The sequence below is a fragment of the Mizuhopecten yessoensis genome, unplaced genomic scaffold (genome assembly GCF_002113885.1).
Source record: "Mizuhopecten yessoensis strain PY_sf001 unplaced genomic scaffold, ASM211388v2 scaffold716269, whole genome shotgun sequence".
Classification (NCBI taxonomy): domain Eukaryota; kingdom Metazoa; phylum Mollusca; class Bivalvia; order Pectinida; family Pectinidae; genus Mizuhopecten; species Mizuhopecten yessoensis.
In genome coordinates, this window is record NW_018480032.1 from 243,337 (window position 1) to 256,973 (window position 13,637).

The 13,637-nt window shown below is 36.2% G+C and overlaps 1 protein-coding gene across 6 annotated transcripts in view; it reads left to right on the forward strand.

Annotated features, from left to right (window-relative positions):
- Positions 1-13,637, forward strand: part of LOC110442460 (pre-B-cell leukemia transcription factor 1-like) — a 70,586-nt gene that overhangs the window by 9,678 nt on the left and 47,271 nt on the right. For 4 of the 6 annotated variants that reach the window (XM_021486080.1, XM_021486084.1, XM_021486081.1 and 1 more), the window contains exons 4-6: positions 2,162-2,254; positions 6,055-6,245; positions 6,510-6,645. In XM_021486080.1, coding sequence (XP_021341755.1) covers positions 2,162-2,254; positions 6,055-6,245; positions 6,510-6,645 — 420 coding nt within the window. The remainder of the gene's footprint in view (positions 1-2,161; positions 2,255-6,054; positions 6,246-6,509; positions 6,646-13,637) is intronic. The other 2 variants (XM_021486082.1, XM_021486083.1) reach the window with 1 other exon arrangement.

The window sequence follows — 13,637 nt, forward strand, 5'->3', positions numbered from 1 at the left end:
GTTACTGTTTATTCCTGTTTACAAATATCTCATGTTACTCGGGATAGTAGATGTAATTTGTTTGTTTATTAACGGTTAATGAGGTATTTCTATTCATTTTCAAATTTCTGGAATTATATCGATCCGAAATTCTGCATGAACAGATCAATGGTTTGCCACCCGATTATTTAAGAATAATTCTAATTTCTTTCTAGATCCCTCATTTTGTTTCTAGACTTGTGTGCTTGTTATCATAAAGCATGCATTAAACTCTAGTTTAGTCTCTTTCTGTTAGAACCCAGTGATTTGATGTATATATTAACACACAGATCTGTTAATTGACCTACAAAATGTTTGCAAATTACAATTGCTGTCGACTTTTTGCAAAAGGACCCTGTGTTAGATAGACCTTTGAAAAATATCTCAAAATTATTGGATATGTTTAATGATCTAAACAGTATGAAACGAGGCGTACTCTGTAATGTTTGAGGCATTGTTTCAAGACGGGCTTAAACTTAAAAGCAAACTGGCATAGTGCGTGCTCCACAAGAAAACCCCTAAAAGCTCAGCATGCTGAGGGATTAAACCTACAAAAACAGATTCTTGATCAATAATTTAGGTTAGCTGGCATTTCATGCCCGGCCTTGTCCCCAGGGGTCCCTGCCAACATTCTCCATACGTTTACATGGTCTCCAGATTCACTTTCCCCAATTTGATAGAATTCTTAAAAAAAAAATTCCATTGTGAGTTTTGGTCTGAGAAAGCTGATGGTGCTGGTACCATAATGTTAAATTGTTGTGCCTGTGAAAAACCCAGGAGTTTCACTGAAGTTTCTCACAAAATGTAATTCACTTGTGAAAAAAAAAATACAAATGATTTGTCATAGGGGCTCTGTAAATTGTGAGTCTAATTTCTTTTTCTGCCATTTCTAAATTAGAAACTATTGATATTTTTTTCTCACCATTTCATAAGTTAAAGTATGTGATGATGATTAAAAACACTTGGTCATGCTCGCCAGCATTCTCCAAAAATCCCAATTGAAGGGAAGGTTTTCTGCCCGTTGCAGTGTAAGTAATTTGTAAAAGGTATGAAATGCAAATTTAAAATGCAGTTTTGTAACACTATAAGGAGAGATAATTATAATCATAAATGAAAATAGAGTTGGTAGCTATCAAAATAAACAAACAAAAAACAGTGACACTAATTAATTAATTACATTTCCTGTTGTACAGTGTATATATTAAGCTCAAAATGTAATTAAATCAACCAGTTGTATGATGTTTTAAATTGAAGAAAATATTAAATAACATTCTTCAACAATTTCATGACAGTGTAAACGTATGGCAGCTATAATGTAATGAGTGTACCACATGCTTAACTCATGCACCCCTGAAATTTCACAATAAACTATTCCAACCTTTGAATTGGAAGGGTTCAAATGTGTCTTCAGGGGTGAATGAGTCGATGTTAGTGGTAATTGTTAAATGGCTGCAGAGCTTCTCTCTGACAATGATTTTGAATACTCTAAGTGATAACTGTAAATGTCTACAAGATCCTCTGGGTCTATAACTTGAAAATATTCCACCTCGTGTTATGTATTTGTTGTCTATTGTCCTATTATCATTTTCAGCCTTCTTTCCCTATTATTATTATGTTATATATTTTATAGCTGTTATCATTCATCAGACAAATATTATTTACAGACCCACCTCATCTGCTACAACCCAAGACAAGCAAATCAAGTATTCTTTTGAATAAAGGACTGACTATAGCTATCTTTTATGAAATGTAACATTTTGAAAAGGTGTAACAGCAAATAAGAACAGTTTTCAATCACTTGGTCATATATGCAGTATATGATAATCAAAATTTTCTTTCTAACACAATCTTGTGTGCAGCAGAAAATCTAGGTCAATAAAACTCTTGCATTATGATGCCCAAAAGAACTTTGGTTATAGATTCACAGATGAGGTGTGTGTGTCTTACTGCTCGTGTACCTAACTCCCGACCGGACGGACATTAGTCATGCATGAGTTGTCCACCTTGACGACTTGGTCATTGTTTGGAGACTATATATACTCCAACACTCTGATGTGTCCTTCGCCTTTAGGTGCTCTTCTTGGCACTTTGATGTTTACCACCTTTATTTGAACATGCCACCTTGCTTATTGTATAATTATAGAACGATGGGTCAGAAATCAAAAACTCAGACTACGAGGCAAAACTCGCCCAGATTCGCCAGGTCTACCAAACCGAGTACGGAAAATATGAACAGGTTAGCGGCATTATGTCTTCTGGCAAAACTATAATACATTAATACCACTACTCCACACTGTGACTGACTCCAGTTTATTTTTTTTGCCATGTTCTGTTTGTCTTTCTACCTTTTACCTGTGTTGTCATAATTCACCTACATAGTTTTTGGTCCTGGTCACTTATTCATAATCATTCTTTCCTTTTTACGTTTTTTTTTTTTTTTTTTTCATTTTTTTTCACCTTTCACTCTTTCCAACAATTAAAATTAACAACTTGGGTGTTTCTCAAGGGAATTTTTTGAATGTATGTAATGTTATCATATATGTAACCATTTACTTATCTCATGTACTAACCAGTAGACTAGTTAGTGAATTAACTGTTCTGGATGTTAACATGTATCTCAACAAAGTCGTCAACATGTCTCTGAACAAATGAAAACATTCGGAAATTCGTCAATTTGTCTCTTAACAAACGAAAACATTCGGAAATTCGTCAATTTGTCTCTTAACAAATGAAAACATTCAGAAATTCATCAATTTGTCTCTGAACAAACTGAAAAATTTGGGAATTTGATGGAACAGTTTGAGTTTTTTTTTATATAAGGCAACTATCTTGGGGGAAATTATTATGATTTCATCATGAAATCGTAGTAAGAACATTACACTTAAAAACTTTTTTAAATTGAAGTAAAATGTGAAAGGATTGATTTCCGAGACATGTACATGATTTTGTGAGTGATGTTTGTGTGTTAGAGAAATAACAATCACCATTAACACGGACTACTGGGGTTTGGAAGAAGGAGAGATTTTTCGCATGAGTGGTATGCAGGAAGTTGTGCCAATTTTGATTGGTCAGCTTTTGTAAATGGAGGCGTCTGATTGGTTAGTTGATGGTACGTAAGCATCCTGTCCAAGTAGATATTTTAGTCGGTGTTTAGGGTGTTTCAAATATTGGTATACAGGTTTTAGTAGATTAGATCTGTTCTGGGAAATTGCTTTTGTCAATTTGAAATAACTTAAAATCTTGGTAACTGTAAATTCTTGGTTCTTTATTTTGCTTAAAGCATAATAATATCATATTTCATATGTATTGATATTGTAAGTACAGTAATTATGTTTTATTCAGTAAAGATAATTAAAAAGAAAGAAAATGTATTGATGTCCAAACAATTATATTCAATGGTAAATATTTCTTTTGTATCCTTTTCTCTGTTTGTCGGAACATACAATAGAACATTAATTTGTCTAAATTGATTAATTCTCATCAATAAGATCAATTTGTTGTTCATTATGTTGGTGAATCCACCAAATTCAGGGATTGATAATTTTCCTGTTGGTACATGTAACACACATATGTATTGATATTGTGTGCTATAATTGCATATAACATTGAGCTGTCATCTTTATCGATATCCTATAAGCAGTGTCCAGAAGAAGACAGGTTTTGAGCTAGTTTTTACCTGGTTAGAGATTATGAAGTAAAATAAGGATATCCGTGATCAATATTTAATACAGAGTGTTTAAGATTCTCGTGTTTCTCAGTTGTGGCAATGAAATCAATATAAAACTTATCTTGGGGCCAGGCTGATAACCGGAGCTGAATTGCTAGCAGAGATCTACACACATTTCATGAATATCTGCAGAAAATGTTTGCTAACGTAACCGCGCAAGATTGAACAAGGATTTAAATTATTGAGGCAGAAAGATTTGGCTTTGTGTATGTGTAACTTTAAAATCTGACATGATGGCAGAAAATGTTTGTTGACCTTGCAATGTTTAATAGAGATTTGAATTGAATCTGCAAGTTAAGCTTTTATTTGTAAGCTTTTTGAGATTTGACTTTTAATTAATATCTGCAGAAAGAAATGTTTGCTGATGTCCATGTTCAAGATAAACGGAAGCCTTTCAATAAGAGTGGTCCCGGCTTTTGCAAATTTGCTTGATGTTACCAAACTTTGCTATATCTTAACTGTAGGACCTTATCCCAGTTGTTATTGGGTAAACCTTTTATTGTGAAGAAGGTTGGAAACCATAAACATGTATTGGGGATTTAGGGAATATATTAAGATAAAAAATACCTTGTAAGTTTTAATAGTAAGAGCAAAACAAATATAAATTTAGAGGAAAAGAATATATTTGCAGGAAAGGGAATTATTCGTAACAGAAAAGTATATTTACATTTGTATGTAAGAATGACTGATAAAAGGAAGGTTATTAAGGGTTGAATATTGTCGGTGGAGAGATGGTAAGCGTTGGATATTGTAGGTGTGCGAGATTGTTAGGGTTGAATATTGTAGGTGTGCGAGATTGTTAGGGTTGAATATTGTAGGTGTGCGAGATTGTTAGGGTTGAATATTGTAGGTGTGCGAGATTGTTAGGGTTGAATATTGTAGGTGTGCGAGATTGTTAGGGTTGAATATTGTAGGTGTGCGAGATTGTTAGGGTTGAATATTGTAGGTGTGCGAGATTGTTAGGGTTGAATATTGTAGGTGTGCGAGATTGTTAGGGTTGAATATTGTAGGTGTGCGAGATTGTTAGGGTTGAATATTGTAGGTGTGCGAGATTGTTAGGGTTGAATATTGTAGGTGTGCGAGATTGTTAGGGTTGAATATTGTAGGTGTGCGAGATTGTTAGGGTTGAATATTGTAGGTGTGCGAGATTGTTAGGGTTGAATATTGTAGGTGTGCGAGATTGTTAGGGTTGAATATTGTAGGTGTGCGAGATTGTTAGGGTTGAATATTGTAGGTGTGCGAGATTGTTAGGGTTGAATATTGTAGGTGTGCGAGATTGTTAGGGTTGAATATTGTAGGTGTGCGAGATTGTTAGGGTTGAATATTGTAGGTGCAAGAGATTGCTAGGGTTGAATATTGTAGGTGCAAGAGATTGTTAGGGTTGAATATTGTAGGTGCAAGAGATTGTTAGGGTTGAATATTGTAGGTGTAAGAGATTGTTGGGGTTGAATATTGTAGGTGCAAGAGATGATTAGTGTTGAATATTGTAGGTGGGAGATATGATTAGTGTTGAATATTGTAGGTGGGAGAGATGGTTAGATTTGAATATTGTAGGTGTAAGAGATTATTAGGGTTGAATATTGAAGGTGCGAGAGATGGTTAGTGTTGAATATTGTAGGTGGGAGACATGGTTAGGGTTGAATACCGTAGGTAGACAGGTGTTGGTTTAGGAATAACGGTAGATGTTGTAAGTAATACTATAAGTGTGGCATCGTGGATGGGAGAGAATGTGTAAATGTTCATTGGAGAGGTTTTAAGATTAAGTGTGTAGATGAGAAACTCTGTATATGGGTAAATAGAGGGGTTTTACAGGTCAATGTAGGAGGATTAGGAAGGTTTGGGATAAAAAGAGATTAAATAAGTCTTTCTAAAATTGTGCATGAATCCAGAAAAAGGTCCCATAAACATAATGAAGGTCCAAAACTAGGCTAAAATATTTCGAGGCAATTCAACAACTTTTGAAATGGAAGATTAAATTTGAGAAAAGTGTTTTTTGGTTCAAACTTCTATTATAATTTATGCCTGTTTTTACTGCATGTTGGTTATCAACTATAGCTGTTCTTAAGGATTGATCCAATATTTCAACACATGGTTAAATTTTCTTTCCTTTAACTTTTATCATGATGACAATATATCTTCTTTCCAAATGGCCAGACAGAATGTTGTCCAAACGATGATTGAACGCTAAGGGACAGATGTGCTGTTTTTTTGCATTGCGGCAATCGGCCTGTACCATGCAATTGTTTTAACTTTGTACCCTATACCTTGTCATAACGGGGAATCCCCAATTTCTTCTCTAATACTTTCAGGCGTGTAATGAGTTTACAACACATGTTGTCAACCTCCTACGAGAACAGAGTCGTACACGCCCCATTGCACCCAAAGAAATTGAGCGTATGGTTGGAATCATACGTAAAAAGTTTGCTGCCATTGAGATGCAGCTGAAGCAGAGCACGTGTGAGGCTGTCATGATCTTAAGGTCAAGATTCCTGGATGCAAGGTAGAGTCTCATTATCAGACAGGGTTGCTTATAAGGAGGTCAAAAAGTTTGGGCTGGGTCAAAGGTCTAAAAAAAAAAGAGAGTAGAAATTTGATGCTGAAATCCATGATTTACATATTGAAATTTTTCAAGTTATGAAAAAAAAATCTGGTGGAACACATCTCAACTGTATAGTTAGAGTATGGAGGAATTGAAAATGGTTGAAGTAAAATTTTTCCAGAGAAAATTTCACAGCTCAAAACTGATAATGGTTTGGTTTTGTAGGAGGAAGAGAAGAAACTTCAGTAAGCAAGCTACAGAGGTCCTAAATGAATACTTCTACTCACACCTAAGTAACCCCTATCCCAGTGAGGAAGCTAAAGAGGAGCTAGCACGCAAATGTGGCATAACTGTATCACAGGTAAGTTACTTTTCCTGGCATAAATCCTTCTACCCTTCACAACCAATAGTCACACAGCAAAAACATCCGCAAAACTGGTCTGTAACATGTGTAACAGTCGTCCTCAACATCATCCTGATATGTCTCGCTTCTAAGAGTCTTCCTTAACATCGCGGGAATCTGTTACACATCTAACATTCGTCCTCAACATCAACGCAGTCTCTTACACTTCTAACAGTCATACTGATATGTCTCGCTTCTAAGAGTCTTCCTTAACATCGCGGTAATCTGTTAGACATCTAACATTCGTCCTCAACATCAACGCAGTCTCTTACACTTCTAACAGTCATACTGATATGTCTCGCTTCTAAGAGTCTTCCTTAACATCGCGGTAATCTGTTACACATCTAACATTCGTCCTCAACATCAACGCAGTCTCTTACACTTCTAACAGTCATCCTGATATGTCTCGCTTCTAAGAGTCTTCCTTAACATCGCGGTAATCTGTTACACATCTAACAGTCATCCTCAACATCATCCTGATATGTCTCGCATCTAAGAGTCTTCCTTAGCATCGCGGTAATCTGTTACACATCTAACAGTCATTCTCAACATCAGCACAATCTCTTACACTTCCAAGATTCGTCCTCAACATCAGCGCAATCTCTTACACTTCCAAGAGTCGTCCTCAACATCAGCGCAATCTCTTACACTCCCAAGAGTCGTCCTCAACATCAGCGCAATCTCTTACACTCCCAAGAGTCGTCCTCAACATCAGCGCAATCTCTTACACTTCCAATAGTCGTCCTCAACATCAGCGCAATCTCTTACACTTCCAATAGTCATCCTTAACGTCATCGCGATCCTTAACATGTCTAAATATTACAGTTATCTGCATCATCTTAATTCTTTCACTAAATAGCACATCTGACAGCACTGTTACCTAATTGGGCTCGAAATGAGTTATCTGTATATATATATTTGCTTACAGAATTCTTGCTATTTAAGAGTTCATGTATCACTGCCAAAAACTTAACTAGGTATGTATTGGAAACTGTTCTGGTATGACTAGCTATCGCTCTTACCGACTGAGTTACCAAGTGAACGGAAGTGTCGTGGCAAAACTGTATGAAAAACTACAGTGCAGTGGGACGGGGATCCTTAATCTAGGATGTACAAACCCCCTTTTTGGACATGTTTTGATTGGCTATAGTATAAAGAAAAACACAGCAAACGAAATCAATAATACCTAGGCGTTTTATACAATATCTTGTTCATTGCATTTTGGTCCTTGACGGATCATCATGTGATTACAAAAAAAGTATAATATTCTAATCAGATATGGACTTAATATTTCAGTTTAAATTGTATTTTATGGAATTTGTTGAGAAACTGGAACCTAAAAAATTACCACACTAATCCCGTAATTGATACTTAAAGTCCTGAAAATGAGAGTTGGCCAGGAAAACTGGGTGCATTAAATTCAAAGTGTCGCACATCCGTGGCATTCCCAACCATCTTTGTTGTTACAGCTTTCCCATCTCTTGCATTTCTGAGCACAGATATTAGAGATGCATCAAGTCTAAGGTGTGATATGTCGGAGATTTGACAAGGAAAACCATGAGCATCATCTTTATTTAGCAGGAGAGGTCATAAGGGTGCACGATAAACAAAATGATATATCTTGTAATTGTGGTAGATATTTTTAATTCTTAAAGAAATGTTAAGATCATTTTATGTTTCGTTCAAAAGTTTTCTGCAATTTGCTGAGAGGTGAATTTCATGCATGTAGCTGGCTTCATCTGCATGAAATTTATATAAAAATGAACAGCAGAACAGTTCATAAACTCATGGAAATCCCCCAACCATGTCAGGAGAATTGTGTAGGAAGAAGGTCGTAGGTCAAACCTGGGATGTTGTCAGATTGTAAAGTCGTGGAAGTGCTGAGGGTTTATGATGTGTGTGTGATAATCTGTCAGGTAACCACGTTTTTTACTTGATGCAGGAAAAAATATCACTCAGTGGGATTCATACAACCATAAACCTGGTCTGGTGTGATTCATATGACTAATGGGTTGGAAAGGACATTGGTCGTTGAGAAAATCGAGATGAAATCAAGGTCCGATAAACTTTCGAGCAGTCTATGGGAAAAATATTCTTGTTATGTACTGTAAAAACTGTCTTCCAACTGTTGCAAAGACATGAAGGTTTCTTGATTTGATTCTTCGGTTGAATTCTCCATTGATAAAAGTGTTTGATCACTCTGGCTTCATTGATCATCACTTTATTGGTAGATAATGTTCCATGACAGCTTTGTTTTCATTCAGTACACTAGTTCAGTCACTGTTTTAGTAGCAGAGGTTGTCTTAGGAAAAAACAACCGGGCGATTCTATAAAATCCAGGACAGCAAATCATCCAGAAGTTTTCGAAAAGTATTTATGATTCTAAAATCCCAGTTGGTGCCCTTATTATGTTAAATATTGACCACCCTACTCTTAATATCTGAGAGATAAGTATTGAACCAATGGCAGGTTGTGTCAAGTATATGAATATAGTTTGTAGATTCATCAATGAAAGCAAATCAGGTTTAGATTTTAAGTTCACAAAGAATGTCCTCAAGCTCGTTCTTCTTTTTAGGAAAGGATTTTTTTGTGTCCACTTGTTTGGGTTTAATAAGCCTCTGATTAATTTCCCCTTGCTGACGAAGTGGTACTGACATCTAGGTAGATGAACTACAGTTTCTAAATGGTCCAGTTCTAAGACAAAGGTTTACAAGATAGGTTGTTGGTGTGTAGCCATGTTGTGTACAAGGTCCTGTGATGTTGTAAACGTGAAGCCTGGGAGTACTATGTCCCTGTGGTGTAGATATATATAACCTGTTGTTTAGTCTGGTTGTGAGAACTATGTCCCTGTGGTGTAGATATATATAACCTGTTGTTTAGTCTGTCTGTGTGTACCATGTCCCTGTGGTGTAGATATATATAACTTGTTGTTTAGTCTGTCTGCGAGTACTATGTCCCTGTGGTGTATATATATATAACCTGTTGTTTAGTCTGTCTGTGTGTACTATGTCCCTATGGTGTAGATATATATAACCTGTTTTTTAGTCTGTCTGTGAGTACTATGTCCCTGTGGTGTAGATATATATAACGTGTTGTTTAGTCTGTCTGTGAGTACTATGTCCCTGTGGTGCAGATATATATAACCTGTTGTTTAGTCTGTCTGTGTGTACCATGTCCCTGTGGTGTAGATATATATAACTTGTTATTTAGTCTGTCTGTGAGTACTATGTCCCTGTGGCGTAGATATATATAACCTGTTGTTAAGTCTGTCTGGGTGTACTATGTCCCTGTGGTGTAGATATATATAACGTGTTGTTTAGTCTGTCTGTGAGTACTATGTCCCTGTGGTGTAGATATATATAACCTGGTGTTAAGTCTGTCTGTGTGTACTATGTCCCTGTGGTGTAGATATATGTAACCTGTTGTTTAGTCTGTCTGTGTGTACTATGTCCCTGTGGTGTAGATGTATATAACCTGTTTTTTAGTCTGTCTGTGAGTACTATGTCCCTGTGGTGCAGATATATATAACCTGTTGTTTAGTCTGTCTGTGAGTACTATGTCCCTGTGGTGTAGATATATATAACCTGTTGTTGAGTCTATGTTGTTCAGTCTATGGGGGTGTAGTCTGCAGCGTGCACTCTTTAGAGGTTTACCAGAGATAGGTTCCCGTGGAGTGGCAGTTGTCTAGATAACAGAGATATATGATCCCTGCCTTCAGTGCTCTGATAACAATACAAACTGGGTGCTGGCTTATCCACACACCAACCCTATAACCTGGGCTGGAGGAGTGAAATATGTCCCTGATAAAAATTCAATCATCTTAAAACATTTAAGTAGGACAAGCTTGAAATATACTATTGACTGGTACTGGTGTGCAGTTTTGTCTCCAGGTTAAATGGGGGAGGGGGGGATTTGTAGCTTTTTCTAGGCAGAATTTCAAGATATGGGGGGGGGGGGGGGGGGGGGGTAGAGGATCCCCCTCCTCTCCTTCGAGAAAACACAGGGTGTGATGTCGGTACAAAATGCATATCTTAACCTGGAAGAATAGTGAACCTTTCCTGTTACTGATCTAACTGAACATTCATATTACATTTTATAACCTAAGTAGTACAGATGTAATTATACAATAGATCAAAACTGGAATAGCTAATGACCTAATGCAGAATAACTAACATGGATGAATCATTATATTAAACACACAAATGCACATAAATTAATGTAGTTTTACCACAGCTGTTTTCTTATAATGATGTGTATACAATAATTAGTCATCTAGCAACGCATAAACAGCATTGCACTTCATAGAAACTCATTACCACAAACTTACAACATAGAAACTCATTACCACAAACTTACAACATAGAAACTCATTACAACACTGTTCAACTATGTGTATTCCAGTCACAACATTGTACAACTGTGTGTATACAGGTCACAACAAAGTGTATATAAGTCACAACATTGTACAACTATGTGTATACCAGTCACAACATTGTACAACTATGTGTATACACGTCACAACATTGTACAACTATGTGTATACCAGTCACAACATTGTACAACTGTGTGTATACAGGTCACAACAAAGTGTATATAAGTCACAACATTGTACAACTATGTGTATATAAATCACAACATTGTACAACTATGTGTGTATAAATCACAACATTGTACAACTATGTGTATAGAAATCACAACATTGTGTTTATAAGTAACAATATTGTACAACTGTGTGTTACACCAGTCACAACATTGCGTAAGTATGTATTGTTGACACAATGTTGTAAGTATCTTGTACCAGGAAGGAGAACATCAACCAGAACAAGTTGGTGATAGTCTGTAGTTTATAATGGTGATGGTATATATGTTTAAGCTGTTATAGGGTCCCCCTGTGTCTGCTAGCACTGTACCCAGCAGAAACAAGATTTACCAGAAACACTACTATCCAAGCATTCCCTCAGATACAGTATTGATTTAAACTTGAATGAAATATTCAGAACATAAAGGAAAGTAAAACCCCCAAAAAAACACATCTTGGCTTTCTGTACACAAGACATTGGCCAGCTAGGAATGTAGGCTACATGTGGAAGGGGAGGAGGAAGAGTGTAAAGTTACTTCCTCCTCAGTCTGGACATAGTTTATCTATGTGTCACTCCTTCTATAGCCCTGTACACCTGTGTTACCCCTATTGGTGGTACCAGCCTCTCCACTACACTGTAGCTGTTATTTATGGACGAAATTGCTCTACTTGAATCTTTTCACCACAATTTTTTTTTAGTGAAAAGGTGGAATTTTTTTCATGTGCGTCATGCATTTGCTTATCTGTTTGATGTGATTTAAGTGACAGGTGAGCCAGAGAAAACTTTTAATTCTCCCCCAATCCACTTCAACAGTCGCAAGTATTGATTTTACCCAAAATCTCCTGTGCGACGTTTTAAACCAGGATTACAAACCTGAAAAAATAGAGAGATAAAGAGAGTTTGCGATACTCCGATGCAGAGGGTGTTTTACCGTAAAAGTGTGTTTGCCTGGGTGCTGTTTTAAAATTCTGTGTACATTTAGAAGTCATCAAGGTGGTTGTTTTGATTTATAATTTTTGTACTTTGTAGGCACACTTCGTACAAAAATAAAAATGCAACATAGCCAGCATTTAAATGTGTTGTTTATAGATACATTGATATGTTGTATATTTCTGTTATAACATTGCATATAAGTACATTGTATATTTCAGTTATAACTAAGTCCGGATATAAATTACATATAATATATACTATGGATATACATATCTCGGTTGTTACGTTATGAAAAAAGAAGAGCGGATTTGAAATGGCTGCGATGTATATCATCGGTTAATTCAATATTGAAAGAGGAATCCTTGCATGGGTATAACTGTTATAGGGTTGTATTGAGTTACGGGAAGGCAGTTTGTATAAACCATTGTATTATCACAGTTGGTACTGGGGCGGAATTAATATTTCATGCATGGCAAAATTGAGTTTTTATCTTGAATACACCCATGTGATTCCAAATGTATGGTGACACGCATTTTACACATGAGCGATTATCGTAAAGAGGTCTGGCGGAACCATCAAAAGGCTATAAACTTATCATTGCATGGCTCATTAGGCACGAAATGAGACAAAAAGTATTGCTTTTCGAGTGTTGTCCTCAGGCTAGTGTAGGTTAATGGCCCTCCCTATCCACAAAGGCTCGATCTGTGTAACCCTCCCTGTAACATTGGCACCGGGGCAGGGGTCATCTCCAAACCTTATTGCCACACTCTCCCCCTCAATCTATTAGGAAGCCATTAGTGTCATGATCCCAAATGTGTTTGGATTTAAAGGTTTGACATTGGTAATGATTTGTTAATGACTTCTGTAACTTAAATGGAAACCCAAGTCAGTGGTTAACAGGTTTGTTTTCATTCTAAAGCTAGACACTAGGGAGGTTTTAGTAATTTTGTTCTGACCGAAAAAAAGTTGTATTTTTGAAGATCGTGCCATTATTTCAAAATAGCTTCAGTGTTTATTTTTTGTTAAAAGAATTGAATCGCTTTTGATTCAAATTTGATCTGTAAGGCTTCTGGCTTCTTACAAAATTTAGATTTCAGCTGTACCAAGATTTAAAATTTATTTAAACTGATTCCATCGATGTAAAACTATAAAAAAAAAAAAAAGTTAAGAGATCATTCTATTTTCAAAATGTATTGAAAAATGTGTCAATACTTTCTGTAGGCTGCATATATTACAAAGGGTAGTCCAGCGAGTGTGGACATGCTGTTTGAAATGCTCCACTGATGAGGTGTCTTTGTTGAGTGGGAGGGAGTTGAGGAACCCTGTAAATGTCATACTTCTGTTACTATCAATGGCCTGTTTTCTTCGTTTTCTTCAGGACTTCAAAGCCTAGTTGTCTTGTTGTAGCCTCTGTAAAGATTTAATGTACTTTTGATA